Source organism: Mirounga leonina, unplaced genomic scaffold (genome assembly GCF_011800145.1).
Source record: "Mirounga leonina isolate KUSES-001 unplaced genomic scaffold, KU_Mleo_1.0 Mir_93, whole genome shotgun sequence".
NCBI lineage: Eukaryota > Metazoa > Chordata > Mammalia > Carnivora > Phocidae > Mirounga > Mirounga leonina.
In genome coordinates, this window is record NW_023270854.1 from 7,631,715 (window position 1) to 7,648,658 (window position 16,944).

General features: G+C 40.2%; 1 protein-coding gene across 4 annotated transcripts in view; it reads left to right on the top strand.

The window, feature by feature from the left end:
- Positions 1-14,006, top strand: part of RTTN (rotatin) — a 152,266-nt gene extending 138,260 nt beyond the window's left edge. For all 4 annotated transcript variants that reach the window (XM_034996118.1, XM_034996119.1, XM_034996121.1 and 1 more), the window contains 6 exons: positions 722-848; positions 3,001-3,203; positions 6,435-6,702; positions 11,506-11,609; positions 12,709-12,778; positions 13,700-14,006. In XM_034996118.1, the coding sequence (XP_034852009.1) occupies positions 722-848; positions 3,001-3,203; positions 6,435-6,702; positions 11,506-11,609; positions 12,709-12,778; positions 13,700-13,785 (858 nt within the window). In that variant the 3' untranslated portion in view covers positions 13,786-14,006. The remainder of the gene's footprint in view (positions 1-721; positions 849-3,000; positions 3,204-6,434; positions 6,703-11,505; positions 11,610-12,708; positions 12,779-13,699) is intronic.
- The last annotated feature ends 2,938 nt before the right edge of the window (positions 14,007-16,944 follow it).

The window sequence follows — 16,944 nt, forward strand, 5'->3', positions numbered from 1 at the left end:
ATTTATATAAATACCCACATGTGAGCACATGGGTCTATAAATTGCCTGGTAATTCCTGTTCACTTAAGCAATTGCTGCATTTACTGCAAACAGATTGTATATATAATATTGTCTTGGGGGTAACTGATCTTTGTAATAAAGACTATGAATTACTGAAGAATTTATTGATGTAACATATTGTTTTAACTAAATTTTACTATATTCAAATTATTTACAAACAGTAAACTACTTCTGATCTATCCAGACTTACCAGACAAGTATACACACACGTACATACAGAGGAGAGAGAAGGTAGAGGAGAGAACTTAGAACTGATCAGAATGTTTACTTAACCAGAAAATTCCATTTCTTAACCATATCAGAATATTTAGAGTTTATTAGAGTATAAGAGTTTATTCAGTGTAGTGAGGTATCATCATCTTGCTTAAGTTACATGTTCAGAAGCTGTTTCTTTAATGCTTTTTTACCTAAGCTGTGTATTGTGGCCACCCCGGTGTTGAAGGGACTTCCTGAGACTGGTTGGGCTCATGGTCAGGGCAGTCCTGGGCAAGGTGCTGAATCCATCTGCAGGATTCTGATGCCAGCTTGCACTAACCAGAACGAAGACAAATTCAGTTTTTGTCTCCTTATGTTATAACCGGTTTGGTTTTTTTACTTGATTTTAATTTTTATATTTTCATATATTCAGACTAATGCTGTCTGTATTTCCTTTTCACAACAGGAAGCAGCTCTTGAAGCTCAGCTTGTTCCTGTCTTGTACTCTCTCTGGCCTTGGCTTTTGATGGATGATTCACTGATGCAAATTGCCCTGCAGCTACTTTGTGTCTATACTGCAAATTTTCCAAATGGTAAATAGATCCCAATACTGCCTTTCAGGAATACACTAAAATACTAACTTTATATAATAATATTGTTAAAGTGGACTGGAAAAACAAATACCTATTTTGAAGTGTTTCTTCTACTTACAGAGCGTGTGTTGTTTAGAGGGAAGTTTTCTCATAGGTCCTGTAAGGTACTTCAGTATGTGTCTGTTGAGATAGGAAGAGTCATTAGACAGCTCATGGAATAGAGAGGGAGAAACCTGCTTGGTTGTGTGGCAGTGGGAAATTGAATTTAATAGGAAATTGAGAGAGTGAAAATTATGATGTAAGACCTTAAAAACCAAGTAAAGGTTAAAACTTTTACAGACTCTAGAGTGGGAGCTGGCATGGTGGAAACTGGAAAGTTTGGAAAGGTGGGAAGCAGGAAACAATTGACCTTGTGATAACTGATGTCGTTGGGACACCTCTTTTCATTCCTTTAACAGGTGTTTTATTGAGAAGCTGCTAAGGGCCGTGCATTGTTAGAGCCCAGCAGCCAAGAGTGAGCAAAGGTGAGGGTGGAGGTGATTTAAGAAGAGAGGAGGAGGTGTGAAGTAGCTGTTTGAGCTGAGGGAAAGCAAACCCACTGTGGAGGTGAAGTAGGATTGCTGGCGGTATTCATTTCCCCTTGAAAACTCGGGGTCATACATGTAGGGTCTGGTCAGCAAGTGCACATGCTTTCTTCTAGCCACCATTCAGCTGCTGAGCAGCTGGGTTCTCCAGATGTCAAAAGATATGCAGAGAAAGGAGTGGAACTCAAAACAGTTCGGAGTCCATCTTGTCACTACCACGTGCTTAGGGTAGCTTATTCCTTGATGGTCAGACATGGGCCTCCACCCCAGCTCTGGGCTGTCCATTTGTGGAGCTCACTCAGCTTGTCTTTCACCAGCAGGAACCGATGACGTAAACAGACTTTCAGGTTCTTAATGCCTGAACTTTCACTGTGGTGTATGGAGTGCACCATGGCACAGAATTTCCTTGTCTTCATTCTGTCACTGACTTTCTCCTTCTTACTTCTGCTTGGAGAGTCTCCTGCAGCTGCGTCCTCCAGCTCACCACCCCTAACAGCACGGCCAGTGCAGTAGACTGTCCGCCCGGTGCATCTGCGCCTTGTCCTTCTTCACGCCTTAGTTGAGGGTTTAGGGAAGTAAGCAGGGAAAAAAAAATCAGTTGCTAAACACTGAGCAAAAGAAACATATTTTAAGTCTTTTGAAACTATAATCTATGTTACTTTTATACTTAAAATTGATGTAAATATGAGATTGTGGTTAGGTTACTAAATTGAGGAAGAAACCTTTTGTTTTCCTATCTGGTTTGTTTTCAAGGATCATTTAATGGATTTAATAGAAACCTTGCTATTTGGATACGACTATACGGTGTGAATACAGGAAAGATCACTATGTTATTTGTGTTCACTTGCCTTTTATGACTTTATTTTGCAGAATGTATTTGATTCTGATCTAGTTCTACATAAGCTGGCCTCCTTGCATGGACTTTCACAAGTTAATTTACTTCAGATTTATGTGACACTACAGTAAAATGAATTTCTAATTCTTTTATGATGGTTTTACTCCCATGATAAATCCATATGGTTGTTTAATTTCCTGAGAAAACACTGGACTCTGGAAAACCAGTTGACCACTGCTGGTTCTGGCTGCTTATGAGCTGTGTCCCTCTGAGCAGGTCACAGGCTTCTCTGAGGCTGTGCCCTTACTTAGCACACATGGCTGCTACCATTTATTTGCCCATGCCCCAGGATTACTGTGTCCCCCCCTTTTTTTTTCCTTCTGTAAAATGAAGACATTAGACCAAGTTATATCCAGTTTCTAAAATTCTGTTCTTCTACACGGTCTTTATTTAGATGTCTTTTTAAGGAACTGTTTAAAAACTTCTTATGCATATTTTATTCTTTAAAAAGAAAATAAACTTAGTATTTTAATATGCCCCATTGAGATCATTAGACCCTCAGTGAGGATGGCAAATCCATTAGGCTGAATGTAGACATCAGCAGTAGCCTTCAGTGCCAATTTGCAGTTCATAGGTTAGTGGGTAAGTCATTGATGGACAGATACGCTTCACTACTTAGAGTCTTTAACTAGTGAAACTAAGAAGACATTGTGATAGGCTGTTTTTTTTTCAGGTTGCAGTTCTCTTTGTTGGTCAAGTTGTGGACAGTATCCGGTTCAAGCTGCATATAGAGGGGCCCCTGCCACATCTCTGATGGGGTGTATCCTGAAGTTGGCTTCCCAGATGCCTCTTGAGAACACTGCCGTTCAGCAGATGGTTTTTATGTTTCTTTCAAATCTGGCCTTATCTCATGACTGTAAAGGAATAATTCAGAAAGTAAGTACTTAATCTCTCCTTCGTATCTTTTGTTTTATGTTATGTTAATCACCATACATTACATCATTAGTTTTTGATGTAGTGTTCCATGTGTTTGTGTATAACACCCAGTGCTCCATGCAGAATGTGCCCTCCTTAATACCCATCACCAGGCTAACCCATCCCCCCACCCCCCTCCCCTCTAGAACCCTTAGCTTGTTTCTCAGAGTCCATCATCTCTCATGGTTCGTCTCCCCCTCCGATTTCCACCCCCCTTCATTCTTCCCCTCCTGCTATCTTCTTCTTCTTCTTTTTTTTTCCTTCGTATCTTTTTTTTAAAAAGATTTATTTATTTATTTTAGAGAGAGAGTGCACGTGACAGTGAGGGGAGGAGCAGAAAGAGAGGGAGAGAATCTCAAGCAGACTCCCCACAGAGCTTGGAGCCTGATGACGTGGGGCTCGATCTCACGACCCTGAGATCACAACCTGAGCTAAAATCAAGAGTCAGACTCTTAACTGGCTGAGCCACCCCTTCATATCTTGAAAAAGATAGTAAAATAATCCTTCTAATTGAGAAAATGTATGAAAAATCCAGAACTCAATTTCTAGGATTAAATTATTATGACTCCAAGACATTGTATTTTAAAAAATTGTAAAAGGATTCAGAAGGTTTACTTTGTTTAAAGCCAGTTGATAGATGACACATGAAAAGTGACAAGCTAGAGTATGATCATTTCATTTCCTTTTCGTTTATCTTCTTAGCTTCTGGATTATATTTTATCTTTCTCAAAAATGAGGGGTTTAGAAAGACAGCTATCTTACATTTATTTGAGATCATAAAAGTAATGTATTGGTCTTTATGTAGACCAAATTGAGTAGTAACAATTTCCGTTCAGTTTACATTGTCAAAACCGTGTGTGAAATCACAACCACTTCTCCCCACTTAGACTTAACTTCTTTATGACATAATAGGTGATGTTATCAGTCCTCTGGGACTCCGTTGCCAAAACTTGACTTCTTCTCACTGCTTTTAACCTAGGGTACTTCACAAGGGATTGAATGAGTTAAATAAATTCTAATACACATGTTCAGTGAGATTATATTTAGATATGTATGAACAGAATCCCTAATTTGGAAGATCCTTTAAGATGTGAATATGATCACATTATCTATTATTTACTAGTACATAGTAGTTTGTTTCTGTTTCTTTTACATGGAAGCCAAGACAAAGTATGAAAGTTGACAGCATTCCTAAGAATTTAGTCTCCTTTTCCTTTACTGTGTCAGCTCCCCACCCCCCATCCACCCCAAAAAACCCCACTCTGACTGCAGTCTCCATATAAATAGCAGTTATGACTAAGGAATGATCTTTTCAGCAGTGTGTTGGAGCTAACTCAGGCTGGCTCATGAGTGTCGTTGCTGATTTTCAGCAACTTTGTGACCCAACTGACATCACATTGCTATCTTGAAATCAGTCATGGCGGGAGTACTCACCCTGTGTAAGTTGGCAAAAGGTGAAAATCAGGGGCCCACCACTCCCACCAGAAGCAGCTGTTTATTTGCTGGCACAGGCTGGATATATATGTGAAGTCGTGCCCAGCTGGCTGTGTGTGGGGGAGCGCAGACAGGGGTAGGGCTTCCTGCCCCCTCCCTGTAGAGCACATGGGTAAAGTAGAATAGGAACTCCCAAATGACTGCTACTCTCGGGTCTGACATGTGACTTTGAGCTGGAGACCTTCTCTCCTTAAGCTTCATTTGTAAACTTCTCGGGTTAAACAACATGATCTTGAAGGTGTCTTCCACTCTCAGGCTATGTTACTGTACGCAAGCATATTTTGATATATGCTCCATTGGACTCTGTTTCAGGTGCGGTCAGTCGATTGTTTTTCCTCTGCTCTCATTAGGCAACCCCTGAGCCTTCCCCTGCTGCTTCGTTACATTGAGTCCTGGGCGCCATAGTTATACCTCTCATTGCTCATCTGTAGGCGTCAGAAAATGTAGCCAGCACTGTCGTACAGCTGAGATTCTCGAGTGTCTGGTTTCTCTCCACCATGTCTAGCACAGAAATTGTCTGAAAGCATCTGTAGCTCTAGCAAAAAGAAGGAGTGCCCCTAGCATATTTGTAATTTAAGGCACTGCCGTATATTTTATCACTAGTGTCAACTCCAAATCTCCAGTATCATGGCAGAGTCTAGCTGAACGGAAAAGGCAAGGGATGAATCTAAAAAGCATTAATTTGGACTGAGCGATGAGAAGTAGCTGTGAGTGACGGCAAGTACAGTGCAAAGTGGGCATGTCGTTTTACAGTTTACTTGTTGCTTGGGTTATGTTGCTAATATTTCTGTAGCTCATTTCATTTTTATTTTTTTATTTTTTTAAGTTTTTATTTAAATTCCAGTTAATTAACATATACAAGGTAATACTAGTTTCAGGTGTACAGTACAGTGATTTACCACGTCCGTATCATTTCATTTTTAGACTCAGAGTCCTATATAAAAGTGTTCAATTTACCTTAGAGATTCAAGCCAACGTCCTGACTTAGGTGCAGGAGAACCCAAGAGCTAGGCCAGAATAGATTATTAAGCAGGAGAGAGATGAGAGATATTCTGGACATTTATGAAAGTTCAGTGATCATATTTCTGTACCCTGATCAAAATATCTGTCTGATATTTTTGGTATTCATTTCTAAGTTTTCTAGAATGGCATGTAGCCATGAGAAATTATCTGTGAAGATAAGCGGTTAGGGTAAAGTGAATATAAAATGTACACATAGATTTTTTTTAGTTTTAAGAACGCTTAGATTCAGATCTCTTCAGTACTACTAGAGTTCTTAACTGGTATCCAAGACTGATTTGGGTTTTGTTTCTTTTGCCTCCCCATAGGATAGCTTTTAATGAGTAGCAAAATTGCCAGAAGGCACACAGAAAGAGAAAACTCAGGAGGCCTGAAATAATCCCCAAATTGAATTATCCATCCTAAATAATTAAGAGTTGACTATATGTATTTACTTTATCCATTATCAGGAAAGAATTAGTAAGAACTAAAATTTGAGCACTATTTTGTTCTCCTTAACTTGTTCACTTATACCTGGAAACAATATAGATGGAATATTTGGAAGGTAGGTGTTAGGAGGAAGGAGGAATTAAAGTTGTGGAAAAGAAGAGCAGAATTCTAGCTAATTGGTCTCCAAGGGACAAGGAAAATAATGAAAAGACTCAGGAAGAAAATAATATTCTCTCTATTTACCCACAGAGTAACTTCTTACAGAACTTTCTATCTCTAACATTGCCAAAAGGAGGAAGTAAGCATCTCAGTAATCTGACCATTCTTTGGTTGAAGTTACTCCTGAATATATCATTTGCAGAAGACGGGCAACAAATGATCCTGAGGCTAGATGGCTGTTTAGACTTACTTACAGAAATGAGCAAATACAAGCATAAGAGCAGCCCTTATATACCACTTCTTATCTTTCACAACATCTGCTTCAGTCCTGCCAATAAGCCCAAGATCCTGGCTAATGGTGAGTATTCACATTATACACCACACACACACACTCAGGCATCTGTTTATACATGTGGTCATTCCTCGAGTATTGCATTCAGATTACAACACCACACACCTGGTGTTGGATGCCAACCCTTATGTGCTCACTCGAGCATCACCTGGGGCAGCTTCCCTGGGTCCAGTTTCTACATCTGTAAAATAATCCTTCCTTTCTGAGTTTTGGTAGAAATCAGTTTATAAACACACATGAAGTGTCTAGTACCATTTATGGTACATGGTAGATGCTCCAGATAGATTAATTCTGTTTTCTGTTCATGTTTTTTACTTAATCTTTCTTAGCGGTGTTTTTCTATGACACATGGAGTTTTCTAAGTGAGTGGCAATGATTCTGCATGCGTCCTGCTGTGTATGCAGTGGTGTTTCTCTCTGGTAGTTATGGAATTGTTGGAAATAACAGGGAGAGATTGTAGAAGCTCGGTCAGCTTTTAACTTTGCGAAGTGAACTGTGGATCTGAGCTCCGCTTTTCTGTAGCTCCTCCACTGACACTGCAGGCTGCCATGGGGCGCCGTGGGGCGCCGCGCGGTGCCGTGGGCCGCCGTGGGGCACTGTGGGCTGCCTTGGGGGTGCCGTGAGGCGCCGTGGGGCGCCGTGGGCTGCTGTGGGGCACCGTGCGGTGCCGTGGGGGTGCCGTGCGGTGCCGTAGCTGCCGTGAGGCGCCGCGGGGCGCGCCCCGTCCTCGCTTGGGTAGAGTGAGGCTAATGACAGGCCCACCCTGTGGGGCAGCGGGATAGCACATGTGAGGTATGTGTCCCCAGGCCTGTCACCTGTTAGTTACTCCTTGTTCTCAGAAGAAGTTTTTCTTTGGGACTACTCAGTGCAGTTTTATTACTGAGAGTTGGAAAAAGGATGGGCCTTCGGGAATTCTAGGAGAAGTCTACATTTTCCCTCTGGATTTATTTTTAGCATATCTTTGCAATAGCCATGCTGTCTCTTCCTCCGTAGCTTAAAGCAGTTGGACAAATTTCTGGTCAGAAGGAGCTTCCTTAGCCCCAGAGATGTGAGATCAGGGGCCTCCAAGGCAGGGACAGGAGGCAGCTCCTGTGCAATTTCTTGCGGACCTTTGAAGGCATGTCAGGGGCACCGCCTCCCATTTCCACTTGGGGATCCACAGGGAGGGCTTATTCCTTGTTTCTGGTAATTTCAGGCAAGGACTCCTCTGAAAACAATAAAATTATGCTAGATAAAATATATCAAAATTAACCTAAAAAAAAAAAAATCAAAGAACTGAAAAGATAGTGGGAAACTCCCAGGCCAATTTTGATTGGAAGTTTGTGGCTAGAGAGACACAAAAATATATATATGAACTATGTATATTTTTTGTTTCAAGAACATTTGCCAACATTGTATGCTCGACTTTTGTTCAGTCATGCCTAGGAGTCAGGGAACAACAGTCAAGAGTGTCCAGGATGGGGAGTTTATGGGCCATCTTGTTTGTATTAACGTGGAACTCCAAAGAGCTAACCTCTTAGGAGAAGGATGAATCAGAATTAAATTGGTCCCCCAACCCTTATCTAAGTGATTATAAAGAAAAGAAAAATAAGTGTGAGAATGGGCACACAGACTGCTCCTCACAGCTCTGTACCCGAGAGACGTGTAGCCTGAGTGGCCTGTGACCTTGGTTTGAGCCGAACCTCGATGGACAGTGCCTCTGGGTGCTTAGCAGAGGCATCGTGCCACTCCGATGGATGGAGGACAAGTACATACTGGGCCTCAGAGAACCTCCACAGGTTTTCGGAAGTATTAACCAGGGTATGGTTAAATGTGACCAAGCCCAGCAGGAACCCTGGCAACATGAGTCAGAACCAGCAGGGGAAATACACCAACTCATCTGCTTAGGCTTCCGGTGTTGGAATTATAAAACACAGATTTAAAGATAAATTTATTTATGCCATATTTAGATAAGTAAGTGATAAAGCCTGGAATGTTTGCAGAAGATAGGAAAGTGAAAAATTAAAAGATCTGAAATAATAACAAATTCTATAAATATATATGTAACCCAGCGTGGGAGCATGACATGGGAGACTTTTGCTGAAAAAACTCTTGTATCTGTAGCCAGTCTTTGGTTGCAGTTTCATCATGATTTGACAAATGAAATTGTATCCCAATCAGCTCTTTTCCCAATCAATATATTGTCATTAAATCTAATTTGTAATACAATGTTAAAACTATTTCTCACCTTTATGCAAAATATAGTCATAAAACAAACCTCTTTCAGCTTTACCATTAATTCAACTCTGGTTTGTTGGATTTGTTGATATTCATGGTGTAAATACTCAATATAGCTGATTTCAAGCTAGCACATATGACATCCCTAAATTTGTAATTAACTCAATTACATTAGAAGAAAGGTAGTAAGTATTTAAAACTCATCATTTCCTACTTACTAGCTACATTTTACTGTTATCTATTCTTTTGAAGTTATTTATAGGTGTATGTGGGTGCTCACTTCATACCTGTTAAACTTTAAAAATTTTTTAAATTTAAATTCAATTAATTAACATATAATGTATTATTTATTTCAGGGGTACAGGTCTGTGAGTCATCAGTCTTATATAATATCCAGTGCTCATTACAACACATACCCTCCCCAGTGTCCATCACCCAGTTACCTCATCCCCCCCACCCCTCTCCCCTCTAGCAACCCCCAGTTTATTTCCTGTGATTAAGAATCTCTTAAAGGTTTGTCTCCCTCTCTGGTTTTGTCTTGTTTCATTTTTTTCCTCTCTTCCCTTATGATCCTCTGTCTTGTTTCTCAAATTCCTCATATCAGTGAGATCATATGATACTTGTCTTTCTCTGATTGACTTATTTCACTTAGCATAATACCCTCTAGTTCCATCCACGTCGTTGCAAATGGCAAGATTTTGTTTTTGGTTTTTTTGATGGCTGCATAATATTCCATTACACACACACGCGCGCGCACACACACACACACACACACACACCTTCTTTATCCTTTCATCTGTTGATGGACAGCCTATTAGTAAAACTTAAAAATGTTTAATGTGCCTTTTTTGCTATACATGCTATATTTCACAGTTTTTTTTTTTTAAATTGATCCAGTTGCATCATCATTAGGGACCACATTAATTGATCTATATGTGTACTTTATTAAAAACGCTTAAGAAGGGCACCTGGGTGGGTCAGCGGTTAAGCATCTGCCTTTGGCCCAGGTCATGATCCCAGGGTCGTGGGATCGAGCCCCACATCAGACTCCCCGCTCAGTGGGGAGTCTGCTTCTCCCTCTGCCCCTTGCCCTGCTTGTGCTCTCTCTCACTCTTACTCTCACTCTCTCTCTCAAATAAATAAAATCTTAAAAAAAAATGCTTAAGAGATAGTATCTAGTCGAGGGAGTTATTATAAACTTACTTAGCTTATGGGTTGTATGTTCTGAGTGTTTAGTACTCTATATAAAAATATCACTTGATGATACTCAGAGAAACAAGTGGGAGCCACCCTTTCATTTCGTGATGTGTTCCAAGAGTACCAGCTGCCACCTACAACCTCACATAACGAATTTCATCAGGTAACTATTTATATAGGCTCATTGTGGGAAAGTTAGGGGACAGGAAAAGCAAGGGAAAACTAGGGAAGGCAGAGGAGGTGGTAAGGAGTAGGGGCTAGTTGTCAGGAAGGTTCAGCACCCACGTGTTCCTTCCACACTGTCCCTCCACTGTACAGAAGTTACTTTATGGAGCAGCTTTCTTTCTTTCTTTTTTTTTTTCCTGTAAAAAATTTAAAATTCCTTAAAATTTCTTTAAAAACTACATAGAATTATTGAAACAGCATTTTTGTTGCTTTAATTATGGAATCTTTTGCCCAGCTGGTATTTATTGAGCCCCTAAAATAAACTGGCACTGTGGTTGGAATATTCATCAGTGAGCAGACACGCACTTTGCCCTCAACCAGGTTACAGTGTAATTAGATGCATCCAGTGGAGTGGGGAGTGGTTAGACATACAGAGAGAGTTCCCATTACCAACCCTTAAGAATGCTACATGTTTTTAAACACACATTTTAGAGGAGAAATAATTTGATACAATTTAATGATATATAAAAATAAGTAATAAGATAGGTTCATATATTGGTCTGAAACACCCTGACAGTTTACTTGGGACTGGACTTCTTTGCATCTTTACTTAAAATGAGTAGACTGCTGCAGATAATTTGTAAGTCTTGATTTCATACTCTGGCTAGCTTTGCAAAAAGGGGACATATCTCATGTATTGATGTGCCTTTAAATCACTTTTTCCTCTGACATACACATACACAAAAACATTTCTCCAAAATGTTTAGTCCTATTTTAAAAGGGTTACCTAATTTCATATTTCTTGGTTATTGTTTTATATAGTAACCCATGCTATTGATGTTCTTATAATAGTCTTTATAATTTATCATAAGAGCAAAACTGTTTTCCTGCACACCAAAGTGTGAGCTATAATCGAACAGCTCATTTATACAACTCTTTGTGTAATTACTTCTGCACTATTGTTGTTTAAATGAATGTGCTGTTGTTGAATTAGGGCCAAAAAAATTAGGCTGCCACAGCTTCCCTGACTATTCTATGCCTGTCGTGAAAATAGTTTGTTTTGAGGTTATCCTCCCATACATGGTATACAAGATTGTTTTTGCTCTAGTCTGGTGATACCAACTTTGTATGTATTCTGGTGGGGAAAAAGGGAGTATCTGACTAGTCCAGGATCAGGATATATTGTAATGTCTGGGACTGAACTTTTTTTTCTAATGTGTTTATTATTAGAAAAAGTCATTGGTGTGCTAGCTGCCTGTCTGGAAAGCGAGAGTCAAAATGCTCAGAGGATTGGAGCAGCTGCGCTTTGGGCTCTGATTCACAATTATCAAAAGGTCAGTTTTTAAAGTCCTTGTTATAGCCGGGGGCAAACACCAAGGCTCCGAGGCTGCAGCCAGGGATGCCGGAGGACTATCAGCAAGAGAGAAAAAATGAACTCAAAGACATTGTTGCCTTGTGCATTTTTACAGTTAGTGAGCCATCACTTGAAATCTTTTTCATTTAATCAACAGGATGTCTCATTTCAGAAGGGTGTCTCTTTTGGGTGAATTTTCCCTGTCAATATAAATTGATTTGGCATATCGGTTTAATGTTAGTATAGATCGTTTCTGCTAAAAGATGTATTAAGGAAAAATGCATCCTGAAACAAAACCAGATAATGAAGTTTTATCCAGCTGTGTGATTCCTCTTTGTCTAGCATGTGCCGTTACTGAGTTTCGAGAAAACCTGGTTCTTGTGAGGCTGCAGCCCAGGGCCAGCCCCGAGGGAGCCATCAGCAGGTGCCGACTTGCACTTGCTCTCTCTGGCCTTTGGGCTTCTCCTTCATTGCAGACATCTCATTCCTGAGAGAAGTGCCCTTGTATATCTAGCAATTAAAGAGCGGCAAGTGCCAGCCGGTGTTAGGATGCACGCCATCCCCGAATGGTGTTCTTGGCCGTTCGTCCCTTGTGTGCTGCTCGTCCCCCCCGGGTGGCAGCCGTGTGCACGAGGCCAGAGGCAGCGCAGTCGCTTCACCGTGTACCCCTAGGGCTTAGCACAGGAGCTGACACTTTGCAGTTACTTATTAGTGAATATTCGTTGACCAACCGGTACTGTTTGTTATACTTTGTCGGAAATCTGGGGTTTGAGGGAATGTGAAATATGGAAACCAGGACTGAGTCTTCCTTTAAGACTTGATATTAGGGGAGAAGGGGCCAAGGGAAGGGCAGGGAAAGAAGCACACGGAGCTGCAGAGAAAGAAGCGAGTTAGGGAGGGAGGGATGCGGGCGACGGCACAGCGGGATATGCCCATTCCTAATTCCCTGGATCCATCGTTATACTTGGTAATATTCTGCTTAGGGCTGTGGTCAGCAGGGGACGCATAAATATTGTAGTACCTGATCCATAGCCTATGGGAATAAATCTAATTAATGGATTGCTCTATGTTATCTGCAGGCAAAAACAACTTTGAAAAATCCATCAATAAAAAGAAGAGTGGATGAAGCATATTCCTTAGCAAAGAAAAGTAAGTTTTATTATGGAAGAGATTACACTTAAACTTGGAAGCTATTAAGTGAATTCTCTGATTAATGAATTGTTTGGATAGTTCACAACAAGAAGACAGTTTTCTACATTGATGTTTGAGAAGCTTTTTTATTGAAGCATTATAAAAATGTGCTGATATCTGGTCCATGCTTTTCATTATGTCACCTTTTTAAATAATAAATTGTTTTGGTAGATGAAGGTTTGAGATATAGTTTCTTAAAACATGTCTTTGATCTTTCTCCAGTTCATTTTCTTTTTCATGCACTAAACTTCCTTTGCCAGTGGCTACCACCGTGCTGTAATGTGTTCTGAGGTGATAAGAACTGGGCCCAATTAGAATTGACCTTGAACAGAAAACTTTGATCTAACATCAGGGAGTTGAATTACAGTCTTCCGTGAATAGATCGAGTTGCCCTTCTATCCTCTCAGCCCTGTGATGTGATCATGATAGGAGGCAGGGTCTTTTTTTCACAGTTCATTTTTCATTTTAAGTGACCGGTTTTCAGTGAGCATTATTCTTTGAGCACTTTTTATGCTAAGGAGCTCTACTGTGTCTTTCTTGTACTGTACTAAATCTGTTGGTTATTAATTTGTGCTTTTATAGTCTGATTTTTTATAAGTAGTTTGTGGATTTTTTTGGTTTGTTTCTCACTGTGACCATGAGTTCCTAGAGGTAGTTATGTTAGAATTTGTGCATTCGGAGGAATGATATAGTAGCATAGAAAGCAAGGCATTCATTTGGGGTTATAGGTAATGGCAGCCATTATGGAGGTGTATTGATTTTTGTTTATACTTTTTGGCTAAACTATAAATAAAAAATAAATATGAATTCTGTCTGTTCTTAAGTACAGTACTAAATTTAATAAACTTACTCTTCCATACTCTTATTTTTCTCTCTCAGCTTTCTCAAACTCAGAAGAAACTCCTCTAAATGCCTATTACTTAAAATGTCTTGAAAACCTTGTTCAGCTTCTAAACTCTTCCTGAGCCATGTGAGATTCTCCTCCCTGAAACTGATGGCCGCCAGACAGGTGAGCCAACCTTGAAGCAAGCTCTGTGTGGCAGCTGTTACCTGGAGACATGCTAAGTCTCTGCAAGGTGTGTGCCCTTCCTGCCTGATAGAAATAAAACTGGGACATCTCAGCTCTGTCCCTCCGTACCAGCTCTCTCTGAGTAAGAGCAGCTGACAAGAAGATGATGGACAAAAGGCATAGAAAGTTTTGGGAACATAAACATTTTTACCTTTTTCTATGCAATTTGCTTTGTAAAAATCATATTTAACAGTTATTTAATAAAATATTTTCAGAAACTGAAAATCGACTAATAATTGCTACTTGCAGACTTCTATCAGTCTCATAAGTATAAATTTTAGTAATTGGAAGAAGACAGGGTTTTCTGATTCCTTTTTTTTCCTTGATTTTTTACATGGAATTTGGCTCTTGTCAGTACAAATCCTTATTTCTCAAACCTTTATATTGCCCCGAGCATACATGTTGGTGAGGAGATATTTTGTATATAAATGTCTATAATTTTGTCAGTGCTTCTTTATGCAATTTTTAATGATATTAACTGATTTCCATATGATTTGTAAACCTGTTATGTTTTATTATTTTCACCTTTCAACTTCTAAAATACTGTGTAATAAAGAAGGAAGAAATGAGTTTACGATCAGGTAGGCCTGGGTTCAAATTCTAGCTCAGCCCAAAACATCACGAAGAATAAGACTTAAAAAAAATCTAGAAGGAGAAGTTCTGTCAAGTATTCATGATGTAATAACACTTAATGACATTAGTTTTGAACTGAGAACTTATAGCAATATCATTCAAGTACTGATCAAGTACAGCAGTTATCCTAGCACTTTTGAAAGAAAGAAAATTGTGTCTAAAAAAAACACATCACTATACACACTCATTATTTACACATACACAGCTGTACACACTCATTTAGGGAAAAATTTTCTACATGAATTATAGTTAACAAAAAAATAACATTTTTAAAATGCTTTAGCAAATGCTATCATCACTAAAACAAGCTGGGTGATTTTATTTAAGCTAGAAGCATGAGGACAGAATAAATGTTAAATATTGAAATAGAAGCAGATAAATTTGTGGTGTCTGAAAATTATTGATTAGAGATCTTAACAATAGATCGAGGAAGTTCAGAAGTTCCTGGGCCACCTAAGCTAATTCAAATAAATAGACATGTTGATACTCTGAAAAATTCACCAATTCTGAGAGCAGGAATCAGGAATTATTTCTACCTTTTCTCCTGGTTTCTTATATTCTGTGCCATTTTCTTGGTATTACCTTATACGTTCTCACTGATGAATAATGGCATGGATTTCTTTGTAACTTCCATTTAAATAGCTCTTTCTATGTCACAGGCACTATTCTCAGAATGTTTATTATTTAGTCTGTGGCTGCCTGTCTGTCTGTGCTGTGCTGCCTCTTTTTTTTTTTTTTTTCTCATTGGAATTCCTGTCTTGTATTTGCATCTTATAGATAACTACCATTTTTTTCTACAAAATGAGATCTCTCCAGGGAAGTGATCCTTTCCTTTATGGTTCATTGATTAATTGGCATATCAGGGTATCCTTTGCCTCCTATCTTTGAAATCAGGAGGAGTTGTAACTGATTATTTTCCCTAGCAGTTCCAGGTAGTACTATGGGGGGTTTGTAGCACAGTAGCTTGAACCACTCGGGGATGTGACCTGCTGACGCCCAGGAGAGGACGGCCACCCTTGGAAGCAGAGCTAACGGCTTCAGGGGAAGTTGCATTATCTCCTGTTGGTGTCCAGGGACTCGAGCCTCAGAGACATATAGTGTTCCTGGTCCTGGATGGCAGCCCTTCCCATCTGCGTCTCTTCAGATTCTGTCCAGCCAACTGGGGGGACACTGGTAAGCAGACGATTCCTGAGGTCACCAGCGCACAATTTCAGCAGCTGCTGTGATGCTAACTTGGGGACCCATCAGCATCAGAGTCCCCTAGGATATTTGTTGAAATGCAGATTCCTGGACCCACTGAAATGGAGTCTTAGGCCTGTGTTTGGGAGAATTGTCAGTGAGCTCCCCAGGTGACTTTTACTTTCTCCACAATTTGAGAACCAATAATTACTCCCCCTGATTTTACAGAAGACTGTGTAAACATGAAAATGATTTAACATTACTCAACTACTTACTGATGACATCTGACTTGAATCTGGGTGTCTTGAGTGCTAGTCAAGTGCTTTTTCTATCGCACATCCCTAGTGTAAGCAGAGATTCAGAAAATAGGTGTAGGGGACCAGTTCATGCCTCATGGTCTCCAAACTTCTGATCCCCTGGCCTTTTTGGTGGGTTGGGTTGGTATTGCCTGTGTGCCATAAATGCACACACAGCTGGCTCCTTTTTTTTTTTTTTTAAAGATTTTATTTATTTATTTGAGACAGCAAGACACAGCGAAAGAGGGAACGCAAGCGGGGGAAGCGGGAGAGGGAGAAGCAGGCTTCCCACTGAGCAGGGAGCCCGATGCGGGGCTCGATCCCAGGACCCCGGGATCATGACCTGAGCCGAAGGCAGATGCTTAACAGCTGAGCCACCCAGGAGCCCCAAAGCCTGTACCTTTTTAACCAGAATGTGCAGACATTGATACGGGGGCTTCTGAATTTAAGAGCTTGAGCAGTTTGCAGGAGGAGGCAGCCTTTGGTTTCGAAAACAGAGGAAACAAATAGAATACTTAGGAGACCTAGCTGGAGACTTTTCATTCTCTTCCTAAAAATCACTTTCAAAAATGAATAACTGGATGTATTTTTCTTTGGTGTTCTGTAAGGAATGAAGTAAAAAAATAGAATTTGCCTGTTTAACTGCAGGTCATCAATTTTCTTTTGTAGTATTAAATATACTCATCATCTGTAGTACTCTTACATGAGTCTTTGTGGCTGCACCTTGTCTACCCCCATTTCCTGAGATCTGCTTCTTGACTCATGATGTTCCACAAATTTGGCAGTTTGATGGATAGGAGTAATGATTGATTAGCATCGCTGTTTTTGCCATAGCCAGTTGTGCATGTGGTTCTCTCAGGGAAGGAGAGAGCATGACGGAGTGGTTAAGGCTATTGGGCTCTGGAGCCATATGGACCTGCTGTCAACCTGGCTTCATCCCTGCACGG